General features: G+C 35.6%; 2 protein-coding genes across 2 annotated transcripts; one reads left to right on the plus strand and one right to left on the minus strand.

Moving 5' to 3' along the window:
- Positions 1-264: 264 nt before the first annotated feature.
- On the plus strand, positions 265-6452 carry LOC133858174 (protein HEAT STRESS TOLERANT DWD 1). Its single transcript, XM_062293652.1, has 13 exons — positions 265-390; positions 757-899; positions 1024-1187; positions 1881-1959; positions 2354-2536; positions 2648-2746; positions 3835-4000; positions 4140-4246; positions 4386-4525; positions 4624-4696; positions 5454-5569; positions 5702-5819; positions 5931-6452. Exons 2-13 carry the CDS (start codon positions 852-854, stop codon positions 6060-6062), a joined length of 1425 nt encoding a protein of 474 aa, XP_062149636.1. The 5' UTR covers positions 265-390; positions 757-851; the 3' UTR covers positions 6063-6452.
- Positions 6453-7101: 649 nt separating this feature from the next.
- LOC133857311 (enhanced ethylene response protein 5) lies at positions 7102-11649 on the minus strand. The gene is made up of 13 exons (XM_062292527.1): positions 11413-11649; positions 11146-11282; positions 10946-11045; positions 10748-10837; positions 10157-10222; positions 9789-9878; positions 9619-9675; positions 9044-9105; positions 8345-8432; positions 7944-8020; positions 7780-7854; positions 7583-7688; positions 7102-7467 (listed from the first exon to the last, which is right to left on the minus strand). Exons 1-13 carry the CDS (start codon positions 11563-11565, stop codon positions 7336-7338), a joined length of 1233 nt encoding a protein of 410 aa, XP_062148511.1. The 5' UTR covers positions 11566-11649; the 3' UTR covers positions 7102-7335.
- Positions 11650-14956: the final 3307 nt, after the last annotated feature.

Genomic DNA, 14956 nt, shown 5'->3' on the forward strand with positions numbered 1-14956 from the left:
TAGCTTTTGAAATGGGACTATGCTTGCATTACTGCTTATATTTTGCAGTGGAGGAGTTAAAAAGCCATTTAATTACTACTGAGATACTGAATAGTTTTATTCGCTTATTAGTTATCACTATGGTTATAATCAGTATGAGTTATCCATAAATGTATGTTAATTATTTATTATTAAAATTATAGCTTTCACATTAATTGGTTAAATTGATTATTATAATATATATATATATATAATATGTGTGATTATTAATATTGCTCCAGTTTTTAGGACTTCTACGCAAATGTTTATCAAATATTGAGGTTAAAACATAGAGTAACCCCTATTGGCTAAGTTATCCCCATCAAGGAATTGAAAGAGAGAGACTCGCAGCATCAAGCAGAGATTTTTCCGGTATGTGTACGAGATCATGAACGTGACTGTGACAGCGTGGTCACATTCAAAGAGTTGGGATTAGGGTTTTTTTCTCACTCGGGACTGAGAAGAGAAGCTGGGACTGACACTGACCTTGAGATCCCTGAGCCGCGAGGCTGCGACTCGGTACATGGTGGTGGCGATCGATTATCGAACGCTAAAACCCTAGACTGTACGGACTCGTGGCGTTGCGAGAGCTTGTGGGAGACTACTCGCTGAGAAGGGGGTGGTTCGGCCACCCACCATATGATCTTGGCCAAAGGCCACCCCACCCCTCTTCCAGCTGCTTTTTTATTTTATTTATTTTTATTTATATGTTATTTATTTATTTATTTATTATTATAGGTGAAACGTGTCAATATCCGACGTGGCACACTAAAACCCTAGCTCAAACAAAAACCCTCGTTCCACTGTGTAGCTCAAACCTCAAAGACCCAAAAATGGTTCGCAGCATCAAAAACCCGAAGAAAGCCAAGAGAAAGAACAAGGTTCCAAGTCCCTTTTTTGACCGTTAGTCTGTCAGTTACTACAATTAATTTAGGGGTTTTCCTTCTTTCTTTCTTTTTTTTTTTTTTTTTTCACAACCATCTGATTTTTTTTTTTTGGGTGCAGGCCTCGAAAGGAGAAGATGGGTCTTCGTCTTCTTCGGGACCTTCGATTCCGGCGAAGGTGTGGCAACCGGGTGTGGACAAACTGGAGGAAGACGAGGAGCTTCAGTGTGACCCTTCTGCCTACAATTCTCTCCACGCCTTCCATATTGGGTGGCCCTGTCTCAGGTGCTGTGAATTCTATTTGCTTTCTATTTGGTTTCCGGGAAAGTAAAGGGAAGAGGTTGGGACTTTGGACTTTGGATTGGGGGTTGTTGATAAATTGGGGAACCCAGAAAGTGTCAATTGGAACCCAAGTTTAAATAAACATAAAAACGTGGTCTTTTTGTTGGTTTCTGGTGGGTTGAGGAACTTTTTTTTGGTCTTGATATGAAAATTTTAGTGAGTTACTATTTGCTATTATAATTAGATTATTATTATTGTTATTATTATTTTAAAAAAAATATTCCTATTAGGGTCTTTCTTGTATAATTCCTGTTAACTAGGGCCCCTCTACCATTTTTAATGAGATTGAATTACTTACAATTTTTTTTTTTTTTTAAAAAGATTTATTTTCAAACTGTAGGTTTATATTTGATTTGCTGGGATTAATCCAGACATTGTTTTCGTACCTTCAGGCTTGTTTGATTGCTTACTGATTGCAGAAAGTGAAAAGAATTTGAATTCTTTTTAAATATTGATATTTTCATTTTTGGGTTCAATTAAACTTCCTCTCCAATGAAGCTAATAAAGGTCATTGACTTAGGTTTTGTGGGTGGATAGGAGGTTTAAGATTTTTTTTTTTTTAATATATATTAAAACTTGTTTATTTCATTCGTCTAAGAAGTCCCATTTGCTGTTAAAACCATTTTTTTTTTACAGCTTTGATATTTTACGTGATACATTGGGTTTGGTTCGAACGGAGTTCCCACACACAGTGTATTTCGTTGCAGGGACTCAGGTGAGCTTTATATCTTTAGCCTTTATGCATGGTTACGGAGTGAACATAAATATATTTTCAGTGTAATCAACCACATATGGAAATGTATGCTTGGGCTGTCCAATTTATCGGTGCATCAGGATTTATACATTTTTCCTTGAGAAACATAAGGATTTTGTTACTCCAATATTGCATACAGATTTTCTAAGAATATCATAGGATCAAAATGTGATTTTTATGCATATCAGACATGGGCAACCTTTTGTTTTCTGAGGAAGAAAAATAAGAATTCAAAATTGTCTGAATATTTGGGACAGGCGCATTTAAGTTTGTTTGAACTTGTGTTTTATTCCTTTGATTTTTTCTTGTCGCATTTTACCCATACCATCTTGACATCGCTGTTCTTGTTCTGCAGGCTGAGAAAGCTTCTTGGAACTCTATAGGAATATTTAAAGTATCTAACATCACTGGGAAAAGACGCGAGCTAGTGCCTTCCAAACCTGCAGCTGATAACTCTGATATGGAGAGTGATGGTAGTGATAGTGATGAAGATGGTGAAGAAGAGGAGGTTCAAGGATCTGGGACTCCAATTTTGCAGGCAATGTCTTGTTTCTTTTGTCATTTTGTTAATTTCTTGACTAACCTTTATATGTGCTGCTTCTTTACCTAAGCTATTTACATTTTTGGTTTATCTTGTTTGTCTTTACAGTTGCGCAAGGTAGCTCATGAAGGATGTATTAATCGGATACGTGCTATGGCACAAAATCCCCATATATGTGCATCTTGGGAAGATGCTGGTCATGTGCAGGTAATATTTCATATCCATATATTGTGGGTTTCTTCATGAGTTGCATACCTGTTTGGGTATTTTGTTTTTCCCTTTTTCTGTCAATGTAGGCTATGTAGCATAAGACATCGTGGAATGTGACAATAAAACTTTAGATTCTGGAATTTCAGGTTTATGGTATGAAAGAAAAAACATTTTTTGCAGTTTGCATTGCATATTTACATTGTTGTTGAGGTTGGAAATTATGAACTTAACCCCTTTCTCTCTCTCTCTCTCTCCCTCTCCCCAAAGTTACACATGCATCTGATGGGACTTGAACCTACAACTTCACCCTCCACCTTGCTACAAAGGGAGTACCATTTGAGCTGAAGCTCACTGGATCCTCCCTTTCTCCCCCCTTCTCAAAAGAAAGATGCTAATTAAAGAAAATGTATAAGTTATGGTTAGAAACTGATGAATTAGATTATCGATAAAGGACTTGTGTTTATAATAAGCATGTGTGCACAATTATGTGAATAGGTCATTATAACTTTATTTATAAAATAGAGTCTGGGAAATAAACTGGGTATTCATTTTTAGTAATTTACTTATCAAAAATTTTTTTTTAGCAATATACAATTATAAGTGACATTGGTGCCTTAGAAAGCAATGAATAGTAATATATGTGTCAGTGACCAAAAAAGATACTCCGTCCATCCCAAATTCAAATGTTTTACTTCTCTTTCTAGGACTTCCCAAAATACATGTCTATTTTCTGAAAGTCAAAAATTTTTACTTTAATTTCCTATAGTTTCCCCTTCTTTCTTTTTTTCTTTTTTTTCTTTTTTCTGTTTTTGTAAACAAGATGATATTAAAAGTCATACCGCCCTAATATGAAGTAAAGAACGTTTTAGTAAGACCACTATATTCTTACATCCTTGTTCATAATCTTGTCTTTTCGAACCAAGACATTTATTTTGGGATGGAAGAAGTATTCAAGATAAGGCAAAATAGTTTAATGAGTTACAGCAGTCTTAGGAAGCTATAGCATTTAATACATATATTATTTGAACTTGAAAATTGAATTGGTAAATTTTGTTTATCATAAGAATGGATAATGTATAATGCAGATATGGGACTTCAGCTCCCATTTGAGTACTTTAGCAGAATCAGAAACGCAAGGTGCTCAGGGAGCTTCTTCAGTTTTCAGTCAGCCTCCACTAGTTAAGTTTAAGCACAAAGATGAAGGCTTTGCTATAGATTGGAATCCTCTTGTCCCAGGAAGGCTTGTATCTGGTACAGTTAACATTATTTTATTTTTATTCTTATTTTTGTATTGTTTATGTATTTTTTCTCCCTAAAGGAACTTCAATTTCTAGTTTCTTTACTTGTGTAAAATGGTCTAATGCTTTGATGATGTTCTTTATGTCTGAAGGGGACTGCAAGAGTTTTATTCATTTGTGGGAGCCTACATCTGGTGCAACATGGAATGTTGATACTACTCCGTTTATTGGTCATGCTGCGAGTGTTGAAGATCTACAAGTATATATTCAACCTGTGAATCGATAGTTGATCTGTTTTGATTTCAACTACATATAGTTGAAACTTATGATTCAATCTGAACGATTTTCCGGTATCTATTCAATCCTGTAACCATGCTTGTTCCAACTCTTCCGTGCAGTGGAGCCCTACAGAAGCCAATGTGTTCGCCTCTTGTTCTGTGGATGGAACTATTGCAATTTGGGATACACGTTTAGGGAAGTCAGCAGCAGCATCTTTCAAGGCACATAATGCAGATGTGAATGTCATTTCATGGAACAGGTGTCTAATAGTTCTGGTTTTTTCCTCTATTTAGAAATCCTTACATGTCTCAAATTTTATGTAGTGACCTCTTTTGGCACTTCCTTGATTCTGATTAGGCTGGCTAGCTGTATGTTGGCATCTGGATGTGATGATGGCACATTTTCTATTCGCGATCTCAGATTGCTCAAGGTATCCCTTGTCTGATCTAAGATATTGTATCATATTTTTTTGAGAAAATATGTAATCTTTGATTAATTCTCAGAGTAAGGACCCTTGTTAATGGATTACGTCCTCAATCTTATTGATTTTTCATGTGCCACATCAGTAATAACTTCAATTTCTCATTCTTCTACATCTTTTGTATAAATTGTATTGCTACATGTATCCATTCAGATCTGTCAAAAGCACATTTCTTAGTCTTGATAAAGCCGGCCAAGTTGATCCGTCACTTTTTTTTTTATTCTGTTTCCCTGCATACCTTAGTGCTCTCTATTTTTTCTTTCCTCATTCTGCTTTGCGTTACAATCTTCCTCTATAATTGAAGTTAATGCCTTTTCTTTTGTTTTATATCCTTCCATCTGTGTACGACAAACTTTTTTGGAAGTTATTGTGCTCAATTTTTTCAGGAAAATCTGCATTTTCCCCCCTCTTATTTAATGGTCCTTTTACATGTATACACCCAATAATATTATACATGTATGCATGTATGCATTTGTGTATTTATGTTTATATGTACATACATGTGTATATTTTGGAGTTGTAGAAATGGTTGCTCTCTCTCTCTCTCTCTCTCTCTCTCTTGGTGTTTGTTTTAAATCGTCTGAAGTTCATTGTTTTATTCATTTGTCTGCAAGGTTTTATTCTACCAAAGAAGGATAATAGGTGATAAAATGGGTTTTTTTGTTCTTGATAATGCTGATGTTAAATGTGATTTTTTCTGTGGCAGGAAGGGGATTCTGTAGTAGCACGTTTTGAATACCATAAACACCCTATCACATCCATTGAATGGAGTCAGCACGAAGCCTCCACTTTGGCTGTTTCATCATCTGACAATCAGCTAACGTAAGTTAACATGTAGGACGGAAGCATGCAAAAACTGATAGAAGGGTTCATCCAAACATAAGTTTGTAGTTTTTCTTTGTATGGAAGTTTTTATTGCTGAACTCTAAATTCTCGTTTGGCTTCCTTGACTAGAATATGGGACCTCTCATTAGAAAAAGATGAGGAAGAGGAGGCAGAGTTCAGAGCTAAAACAAAAGAGCAAGTAAATGCCCCTGAAGATCTACCTCCACAACTTTTGTTTGTTCATCAGGTGATCCCCTTCCTCTCCTCTTTTCAAACTTTCCTCTCAGGGAGATGATTCATCTTGAAAATTCCTTACTAGTTCAGCATGTTAGCTCAACATTGCTTTGGCTTTAAACAGGGTCAGAAGGACTTGAAAGAACTCCATTGGCATGCTCAGATTCCAGGAATGATCGTATCTACTGCAGCAGATGGTTTTAACATCCTGATGCCTTCAAACATACAGAGTACCCTCCCCTCAGATGGTGCTTGAACATCCAGTATATTTTTCCAAAGTATTGCTGTGATGGCAAGCGTCAGCTTCATGTTTCTCAAGTGGCATTGTTGTGATGGCAGGCATCAGCTGTTGATCTGATGCACACATCTTGAATCAATTAAGAATCAAGGGTAATATATATATATATATATTTCTGAATCCCCCTTTTTTTTTTCTTTTTTTTCTTTTTTGGGTGGATGTTGGTGATAAGATTTACAGTTGGTCCCAAAAGTTCGGCGAAACCTCGAGTTGCTTCAATTTTGTAAGTTTTAAAGTACTTGTCATGACCAGCTATTTAGTATGGATTGTCCGACATGTTTTGAGGAACTCTTCTCGTGTCTATGATTACTGATTCTTGTTAATAATAGAGAAACTGGCAGTTACAAATATAGACTGTAGGTTCCCCATGAACATTTTTTTATTGGCCTAGAATGGAGCGTGCATGATATCATGATACACTCCTTTCAAGCAATCAGTGATAGTTGCTCATCGTATCTCGCTCCATTCTAGGCCAATAAAGACGTACCACATTACCGGTGTTATTTAAGTAAACTAAATTCATCTCTCTTTTTGCTTTGTTCTTTTGCCTTTGGCTTACGATTTGAGAGTTTGAATTTAAAAAAGTTCAGGCAAGTAATTGTGAAAAATTACTTATTAGACCTAATTGCAACTTCATTTTACTTGAAGAGCACTTTAAACTTAGCCAATATAAAGGCATGCTCTGTTTTTTTTTTTTTTTTTTTTTTTTCTTGAAGAATATTTTCTTCTTGTCGGTGAGATGCCTTATAATGAATATGTTATGTTATTTAAAAATATTTAAAATGATGTGACATCATATAAAATGTTAGATGTGAACAAAATTAACTTTTTATTTCACTTAAAATGAAGAGATCCTCGTCCTTGAGAGGGAGACATCAGGACAAAAGCATTTTCTCTTTACACTTAATAATGCTTTTGATTTTTCGAGTTGGTAGCATGATCTAAGAAAGCAAGGGCAAAAGACTCGGCCAAATATATTGGACAATAATCAAGCGAATTATAAAATTTTCACTGAATAATCAATATATATAGAAAATTTGGGCCGTCAAAAATACACAAATGATCAGAATTATTGAGTTCTATCAACTATGTTACATCAACTACAATAGAAGCCACATGGCTAAAAGAGAGAATTATTCTTAAAGCAACTTTACACCAAATATAACAGAAACCACATGGTAAACAAATAAAAGTACCATGCTTTAAGCATAAAATAACATCCGCTCTGCTACTATGACTCGATGGGCTTTCCATTTAATTTAGGGAAAGGATCTTGCTTGCTTAAAACCACCACTTTGCTCTTGTGAGCAAAGTACCCTTTCACAAGATTCTTGTATATTAGTATGGCCATTATACATTCCACCTACAAATTCCAACAGATATCTGATCAGATTTCCCACCAAGAAAAACAACCAGCTAGAGAGAGAGTCAGTAAGTTGCCGGAAACCAAAAATAAGAGTGAATGGAGAAATAAGTACCTCATCCACATCCATGTCCATCTCAAGCCATTTCAATGCTTTAACAATTACTTCCAACTTCACCTGGTGAGCTTTGGTAGGGTCCTTCTGCTTTTGGATGATGTAGCTGCATGAGAAGCATGTTGTAATCATGAATAAATCTTCCGACTAACGCTAAAGCCAATTCAGAAATACATGTACGTGAGACAATAACTTACATTTTCTTTACCAATCTTTGGTAAACTTGGAGTTCTAGCTTCTCTAGGACAAGATATACACCTGATCTTAAGAAACTGATAAAATAAACAACTCAGTTTTAACTGTCGAGAAATTTTTTCTATGCACCAATTCTCCAAATTTGCAAAAATGAAAGCAAACATACCGGTCTTCATGCTCTTGAAGAGCATGGCGAAGAAGCCGGAGATCTCCCCTTTTTAGAGCTCGCACAACATCCCTGTACTGTGAAAGTAAAAACAATGTTTATTAGATATGTAAAACCCAATCACAAAAGCTTTAGGGATATGGATGCTTGTAAGACATTTAAAAGCTTGTTAATCCAAGTTCAAACTACTAATTCAAACAAGCACATGGCCAGAATGGTTCCTTCAATATAGTTCTTTCTCTAGAAAAGGTAACTGGTCAATGCTGTTATTACTCATTAGACATGTGACAAAAACTAGGCAACACCAAAATATCTTATGTCTACTGGAAAGAACAACCGAGCATTAAAAAATGTCTCATAGAATTGTTATAAAAAATAAAAAGTCAATAGGCATGTCATACCTCAACCAGGTTATACTTCTCAAGGAGCCAATCTTTAGGTAAGATGCCCATTGAAAGCTTCACAGGTATCAGATATTTCAGTATCATCCTATTCCAAAGGACACAGAAAAAAAAAATGTAAGGGATGAGAAAATTATATTCTTGTAAATCTCATGTTTGACTTTTATATTATCCAAGACTATTAAACGCCAAGATGTTACACAGCAAAAGCATATACTTAAAAACCACAGTAGTACAAACAGCAAATCATTTTACATTTCGATGATTTTACATCTTGATGAGAGACATAACCAAGTAAAAAAATGTGTCTAAGATACCAGTCAATTTAAAATTCAAGTAACGCCATCATTTTTCAGGAAATGAGATACAGTTATCGTGGATGCACTATGTTCTTTTCTAAATTGCCATCATCTAGGTCATAATTTCAAAGCTATTATGAGTTCTTAATTTCAATGTTGTCTTTCCCAATTTTAATAACCTTCATATTCAGTGAACTTTCTAAATTTAAGAAGAATACTCACGGGTAATTTGCCAATCATAAATCCTAAAACAGGTATCTTGATCAAGACTTACCCAGCCATAAGCAAGTATTTATGTATGTATGTATATAACACTCAATATAAATCATGAAGAAACCCATCGAATTATACTTATAATGCAGATATAATATATATGCAGCAAAAGCATCCAGAACCAAACCTTATATTTGCTTCCCTGCGAGGGTTGCAATGCATTAAGGCATATGACAATTTATGATCAGCCTGCCAAGGTCAGAAAAGTAGACTCTGTGAATAGTAGACCTTAATTTCAGAAAATTTGCATGCAAGAAATGAGTCCAATTCACAAGGTGCAAGGACAATTGATCCAATGAGATAAAAAAATCATAACTAGTAAGCAGCCCCGTTCAAGCTGACATCATAACAGAGCTTCAATGTGTACTTGTAGAAAGTTGAAATAAAGCAAGGAATACTTAATTAGGTGTCAGAAAGATGCTAATTAAGCGTTCCTTGCTTTATGTCAACTTTCTAGAAAAAGCACCAACTGCACATTGAAGCTTCTCTCTTATTGTATATGAATATATATAGACACACATTGGGTCTCCAAACTGTGTTAGCATCCCGTTGCACCACGTGCATCCTTTATTTTTGTTTTTTTAGATTTTGTTTGATCCCAAGAAATCAACTAATATTCTTACTAATCTCATTAACTATATCAAGTGACATCTAAACATAAAACTTCATCTCATTAACTTAAGAGGAGTTTAATCCACTTACAGAAGGGAAATTTTCATTGAACACTTCCAGCCGACCAGTATAATACATGTAGGTGACCTGAATAGAATACCATGATAGTCACAACCTCTTAGCAGCAAATAGTTGCAACTTGAGATCAACATTGTAAGAAAGTAAATGCATTTGTTTTGCAACCAAAACTAAACTCTAACCTTGTCTCTTTTAGGAAACTCCTCAAAATCAAATATACGAGCAGTTTCAATGCTTCTTATCACACTGCGGCAAAGGTGAACTGTACCAAGCTGCAAAGTAATGAAAAAAAGGTTACCGTTGTGAATCTCAGCTAACTTGTTCTTCCTTCAGCACTTAAGAAGAGTCGAGACATCTTTAACAGTTAAATCATGCATATCTTTCACATTGATTTTTTCTTGAGGTCTTAATATAACATTACTAGCCATGAACTCAAAATAAATCCTCATTTAATTAAATTTTAACTCGCCATGCTACCAAAAACAAATCATAAGGTAGAACCAAACACCAAGGGAACAACAAGCTAAGCCAAATAAAACATAAATATCACCTTGAAGTAAACTTTGAACAACTGGCAAGTAACATATAATGCTCCAACACGTTTTGGGCCTTTTCCCTACAATATACACATCCTTTCAAAGAATTAGAGGATACCCAACTCATAAAACCAAACAGATACATATTATGCTGTGAATTTCTTGAAGTCTAAACAAATTTATAGAGCTGCAGATTTTGGGAATGCGTTTGAAAAAAATGACAGTATGAAAACATGAAGAAAAAAAATTCACGTTTTCACGCGGCGGGCAAGGAGTGCATTTTTAAAAATGCATGATTTTAAAACATAGATATGGGTGCAGATACTCTTTTATAGTTTTATCAAATGATTAACTGCATTTTTAAAAATTACAATTTCATTAATTGCATTTCGAAATGCCATTTTTTTCAAACCGCATGTTTTGAAATCGCTAAACCAGACCGACACTAACTCTATTATCAATAATCAATGGAACACACATAGTAAATGAAACAAGTAGACAAGACAAGTAAAAAAAAAATCAGAACAATAACAATTTGTTCTCATCTTATGGAATACTTGTGTTTTTTGTATGCTTGTTAAGAGATTTTGAAAAGAGAATCATACCGCAAGAACCCCAAACACTTTCATGAGGAACGAGCCGGCGGCCTTCAACTTCTCCGGAGCTTTCCCATTCGAAGCCAATTCCCTATCAGCCTATAAAACACAACTCTTATTTTAGCTCTACCCAAAACACAAAATTTCAAACAGAACCACATAACTACAAGTTAGCATTTTTTTTTTCAAAGAAAAAGAATATCTTACTCTATCCGCAAGAACCCTAATTTCATAAGCGAGCACATACAGAGCCTCCAAAGCCCAGGCCGACGCCGATTCCCAATTCCGAAACTCCTGAATGAAAGCACTGCATTCAATTCAAAATTTTATCGATCAAAATCATTCCCCAAAACCTAAACGAAATTTGAGTGACTTGACAGTGAAAGGGATTTTGGGGAAAAACTTACTTGGCAGATTTTTCGAAGGCTTGGTAGGCATCGACGAGGTTTCCAAGCCGGTAATTTTGCAGAGAGCGAAAGAGATGGCTGAGGATTTCGCTGTACTGAGAGTAATTATCGGACTGCTTGAACACTCTACTCGCGTCCTGTAACAACAATTTCATAAAACAAAAAAAAAAAACCCTAATTCTTCAATAAACACACACACACACACACACACACACACACACACACACACACACATATATATATATAGAGTGAGAGAGGGGGGAGCACCTGGAAGAGGATGAGAGAGTCGGCGAGAGAGAGGAGGAATGAGTGGTTGGAGGAGAGGGAGAGGAGGAGGCTGAGGGAAGCGCCGTCCTGAGAAGAAACGGCGTCGGAGAAGCTGTTCAGGTACTCTGTGATTTGTCTGTATGCCTCTTCCATGCTCAGTTCTTCAAAGTTGAGGATCCAACAAAAACCCAAACGGATAGTAAAGCAAAGATCTTTCAAGGAAAATATGTTTTAAGGGGGTTTGTGTCGCTGTAAAGGTTCTGCGGAATTTAGAGGTAGAACGACGACGTTCCATTTGTTGAGGCGGTATTTATTTCCAGTATGGATAGTTATCCACCATACTCTTGCTCAACTTGTTCTATTGAAGAGACTTTGTGCCTTATTTATTACACTCATTCATGCCTTATATATTAGACGATATGAACATATCGTGAACTTATTTTAAGTAACTTATTTTTTTATTTTTTAAAATAACTTTTTTTTTAAATGGTTGTTTTTTAAAATATTGATAAAAGTCAATTAAAACAAATCACCAAGGGTGATTTTTGTGCCCCCGGAGCTATATCTGGTGGTGGTTGTTGGTTTTTCTTTTTTTTATTGTTGTGTGTCGGTGCAAATAAGATATTTTTTGGTCTAGGTCCATGGAGAATTGCGGGTGTTGGTAGTTTCCGACAAAGATGTTGTCAAAGCTAGATCTACAAGACTCGGCTGGAATTTCTTCGACAAGGACCTTTCTGTTGCGATTGCCGGCCTTCTCCAGTCATGGTAGTCATTCGATGAATCCGTGTGGTTCGCTCCTATTCGACGCATGACCAGCACGCACCGGGGGTTATCTTTCCCTGGCCTTGCGCGTGTGGGTCGCCGTTTGCTTCTCCGGTCTTGGAAGCCCGAATGGAAGGTGACAATCTGGACTCCTGAAAGTCGTCCGACGCAATGAAGGTTCCCAGAGGAGGCGCGTGCTCTACATGTTAAATTTAATGTACATAATATTTATAACTTCCAAGATCTTAACTATCATGATTTTCACAATAAATAGAATAAAATAAACATACCAGAATCCAAAAAAAAAAAAAAAAAAAAAAAAAGTCTTCTTCAAAGCTCAAACACTAAGAAATAGTTTATCTCACTTGACTCTCTTAAGATATACAAAGCTGATGGATATTATACATATTTATAGGGTAGAGAGAGGACCGGTTTCCTTGTTCTTTTATCACCATTAATTCTATTTCCCATCAAAATTAGAATTAATTAATAAGAAACATTAACTTCTCGTAGTTAATTAACCAACACTTTATTAAGGTGTATTAATTAACCATTAACCAACAATTAATTAAGGATGATTAATTAACCAACATTAAGATCGAGTCTAATAAGTTGTCTTATGTGCCAGGTCATGTGGGACATTAAATTCTTACATTATCTCACTTAGCCTATATGACTAATACTATTTTAGACTCAATAAGGTTAACATTATGCGCGCAAAAATTTAATCTATCCCTACTTCAATTTGATTAACATAAATACCATAATTAAACAACCTACTAGTATGAGTCATGGTGGTTGTACATCAAAGGCGACATAGTCCATTCCATGTACTACAACACTAGCAACTTGTTCAATCATGGTTCATAAATGAAAAGTGTCCTAAATGGTCAAACGAAAATGTCTTTTGTCAAAGACTATTCCTGTTGTCATTCATCCAATCTTATATGTACGTACAAAATGGATAACAGGAAAAATCATAAGCATATTTAATGAGATCTCAGAAGTGTCTAATAACATAAACAAACATTATGCAATCCATAAATATTACGGGCACAATGGGTTACAAGCAAGACCAATTTTGTTAACATGTTCCTTAAAGGTCTTTGGTGGTAACCCTTGGATCTGCAATCATAAGCGTTGTAATAATATGTTCTATAGACACTCGTTGTTTATGAACTTCTTCCTTAACGGCAAAATATTTAAGCTCCATATGCTTAGCACCATTAGAATATATGTCGTTCTTTGAGAAAAACACAGCTGCATAATTATCACAATAAATTTTCAGCGACTTGGCAACAATGTCGACAATTCCAAGTCCTGAAATAAAGTTTCGCAACCATAAACCATGAATTGTGGCCTCAAAGCATGCCACAAATTCAGCTTCCATTGAGGATGAAGCAATGATGATCTGCTTTGCACTTTTCTATGAAATTGCTCCTCCAGCTAATAAAAATATATAACCAAAAGTTGATTTTCTACTATCAATACATCTGCAAAGTTTGAATCGGAGTAGCCAATCACTTCTAAATGCAGGGGCGGAGCTAGCCCCTCCAAGTTGGGGGGGCCAAATTGAAAAAAAAAAGTTTTGGGGGGGGCCAAAATTAGAAAAAATAACAAAAATTGGGGTAAAATTTTAATTTTTTTAATTTTTTTTTGGGAGAACCTTGGGGCTTGGGGGGGCCTGGGCCTGGGCCTGGGTCCCCCCAAGCCCCTTAGTGGCTCCACCACTGTCTAAATGATCAGACATTTTAAAAGTAAGCATATAATCTTTTGTTCCTCGCAAGTATCTCATCACTTTCTTCGCAGCTTTCCAATGATCCATTTCAGGATTGCTTTGGTATCTGCCCAGCATACCAACTGCAAAACCAATGTCTGGCATAGTGCATGTCTGTGCATACATCAAGCTTCCTACAGCAGAAGCATAAGGAATTATTTCCATCTGTTTACGTTCACATTCATTCTGAGGGCATTGCATGAGACTAAACTTATCCCCTTTTTTAAGTGGAGCAACACTAGTTGAACAGTTCTCCATGCCAAATCTCTCTAAAACTCTTTCAATATATTGTTTTTGAGACAATCCTAACAGCCCACATGATCGATCTCGGAATATTTCTATTCTTATCACATAAGTTGTCTCACCCATATATTCCATTTCAAAGTTTTTAAAGTGAAATTCCTTAGTTTCATGCTACAAACCAAGATCACTACTGGCAAGCAATATGTCGTCGACATATAGAATCAGAAATAGAAACTTGCTCCCACTAACCTTCAAGTATATACACCGATCAACAATATTTTCCTTAAAACCGAATGAAGTAATAGTATCATTAAACTTAAGATACCATTGTCTGGAAGCTTGTTTAAGTCCATATATTGACTTATTTAATTTGCAAACCATGTGCTCTTTTTCCTTTAATGAAAAACTTTCAGGCTGATCCATATATACTTCCTCTTCTAAATTCCCATTCAGAAAAACAGTTTTCACATCCATTTGATGCAACTCTAAATCATAATGAGCTACCAAAGTCATAATAATTATAAGTGAGTCATTCTTATATACAGGAAAGAATGTCTCCTTATAATCAATGCCTCATTTTTTAGTAAAACCTTTGGTCACAAATCTAACTTTATATCGTTCGATATTGCATTTTGAGTAGCACTTGGTCTTGAAGACCCATTTACACCCGACTATCTTATATCCTCCAGGCAATTCAACGATATCCCAGACTTTATTTTGGTCCATTGATTTCAACTCATCATTCATGGCATCAATCCATTT

Source organism: Alnus glutinosa, chromosome 14 (assembly GCF_958979055.1).
Source record: "Alnus glutinosa chromosome 14, dhAlnGlut1.1, whole genome shotgun sequence".
NCBI classification, from domain to species: Eukaryota; Viridiplantae; Streptophyta; class Magnoliopsida; order Fagales; family Betulaceae; genus Alnus; species Alnus glutinosa.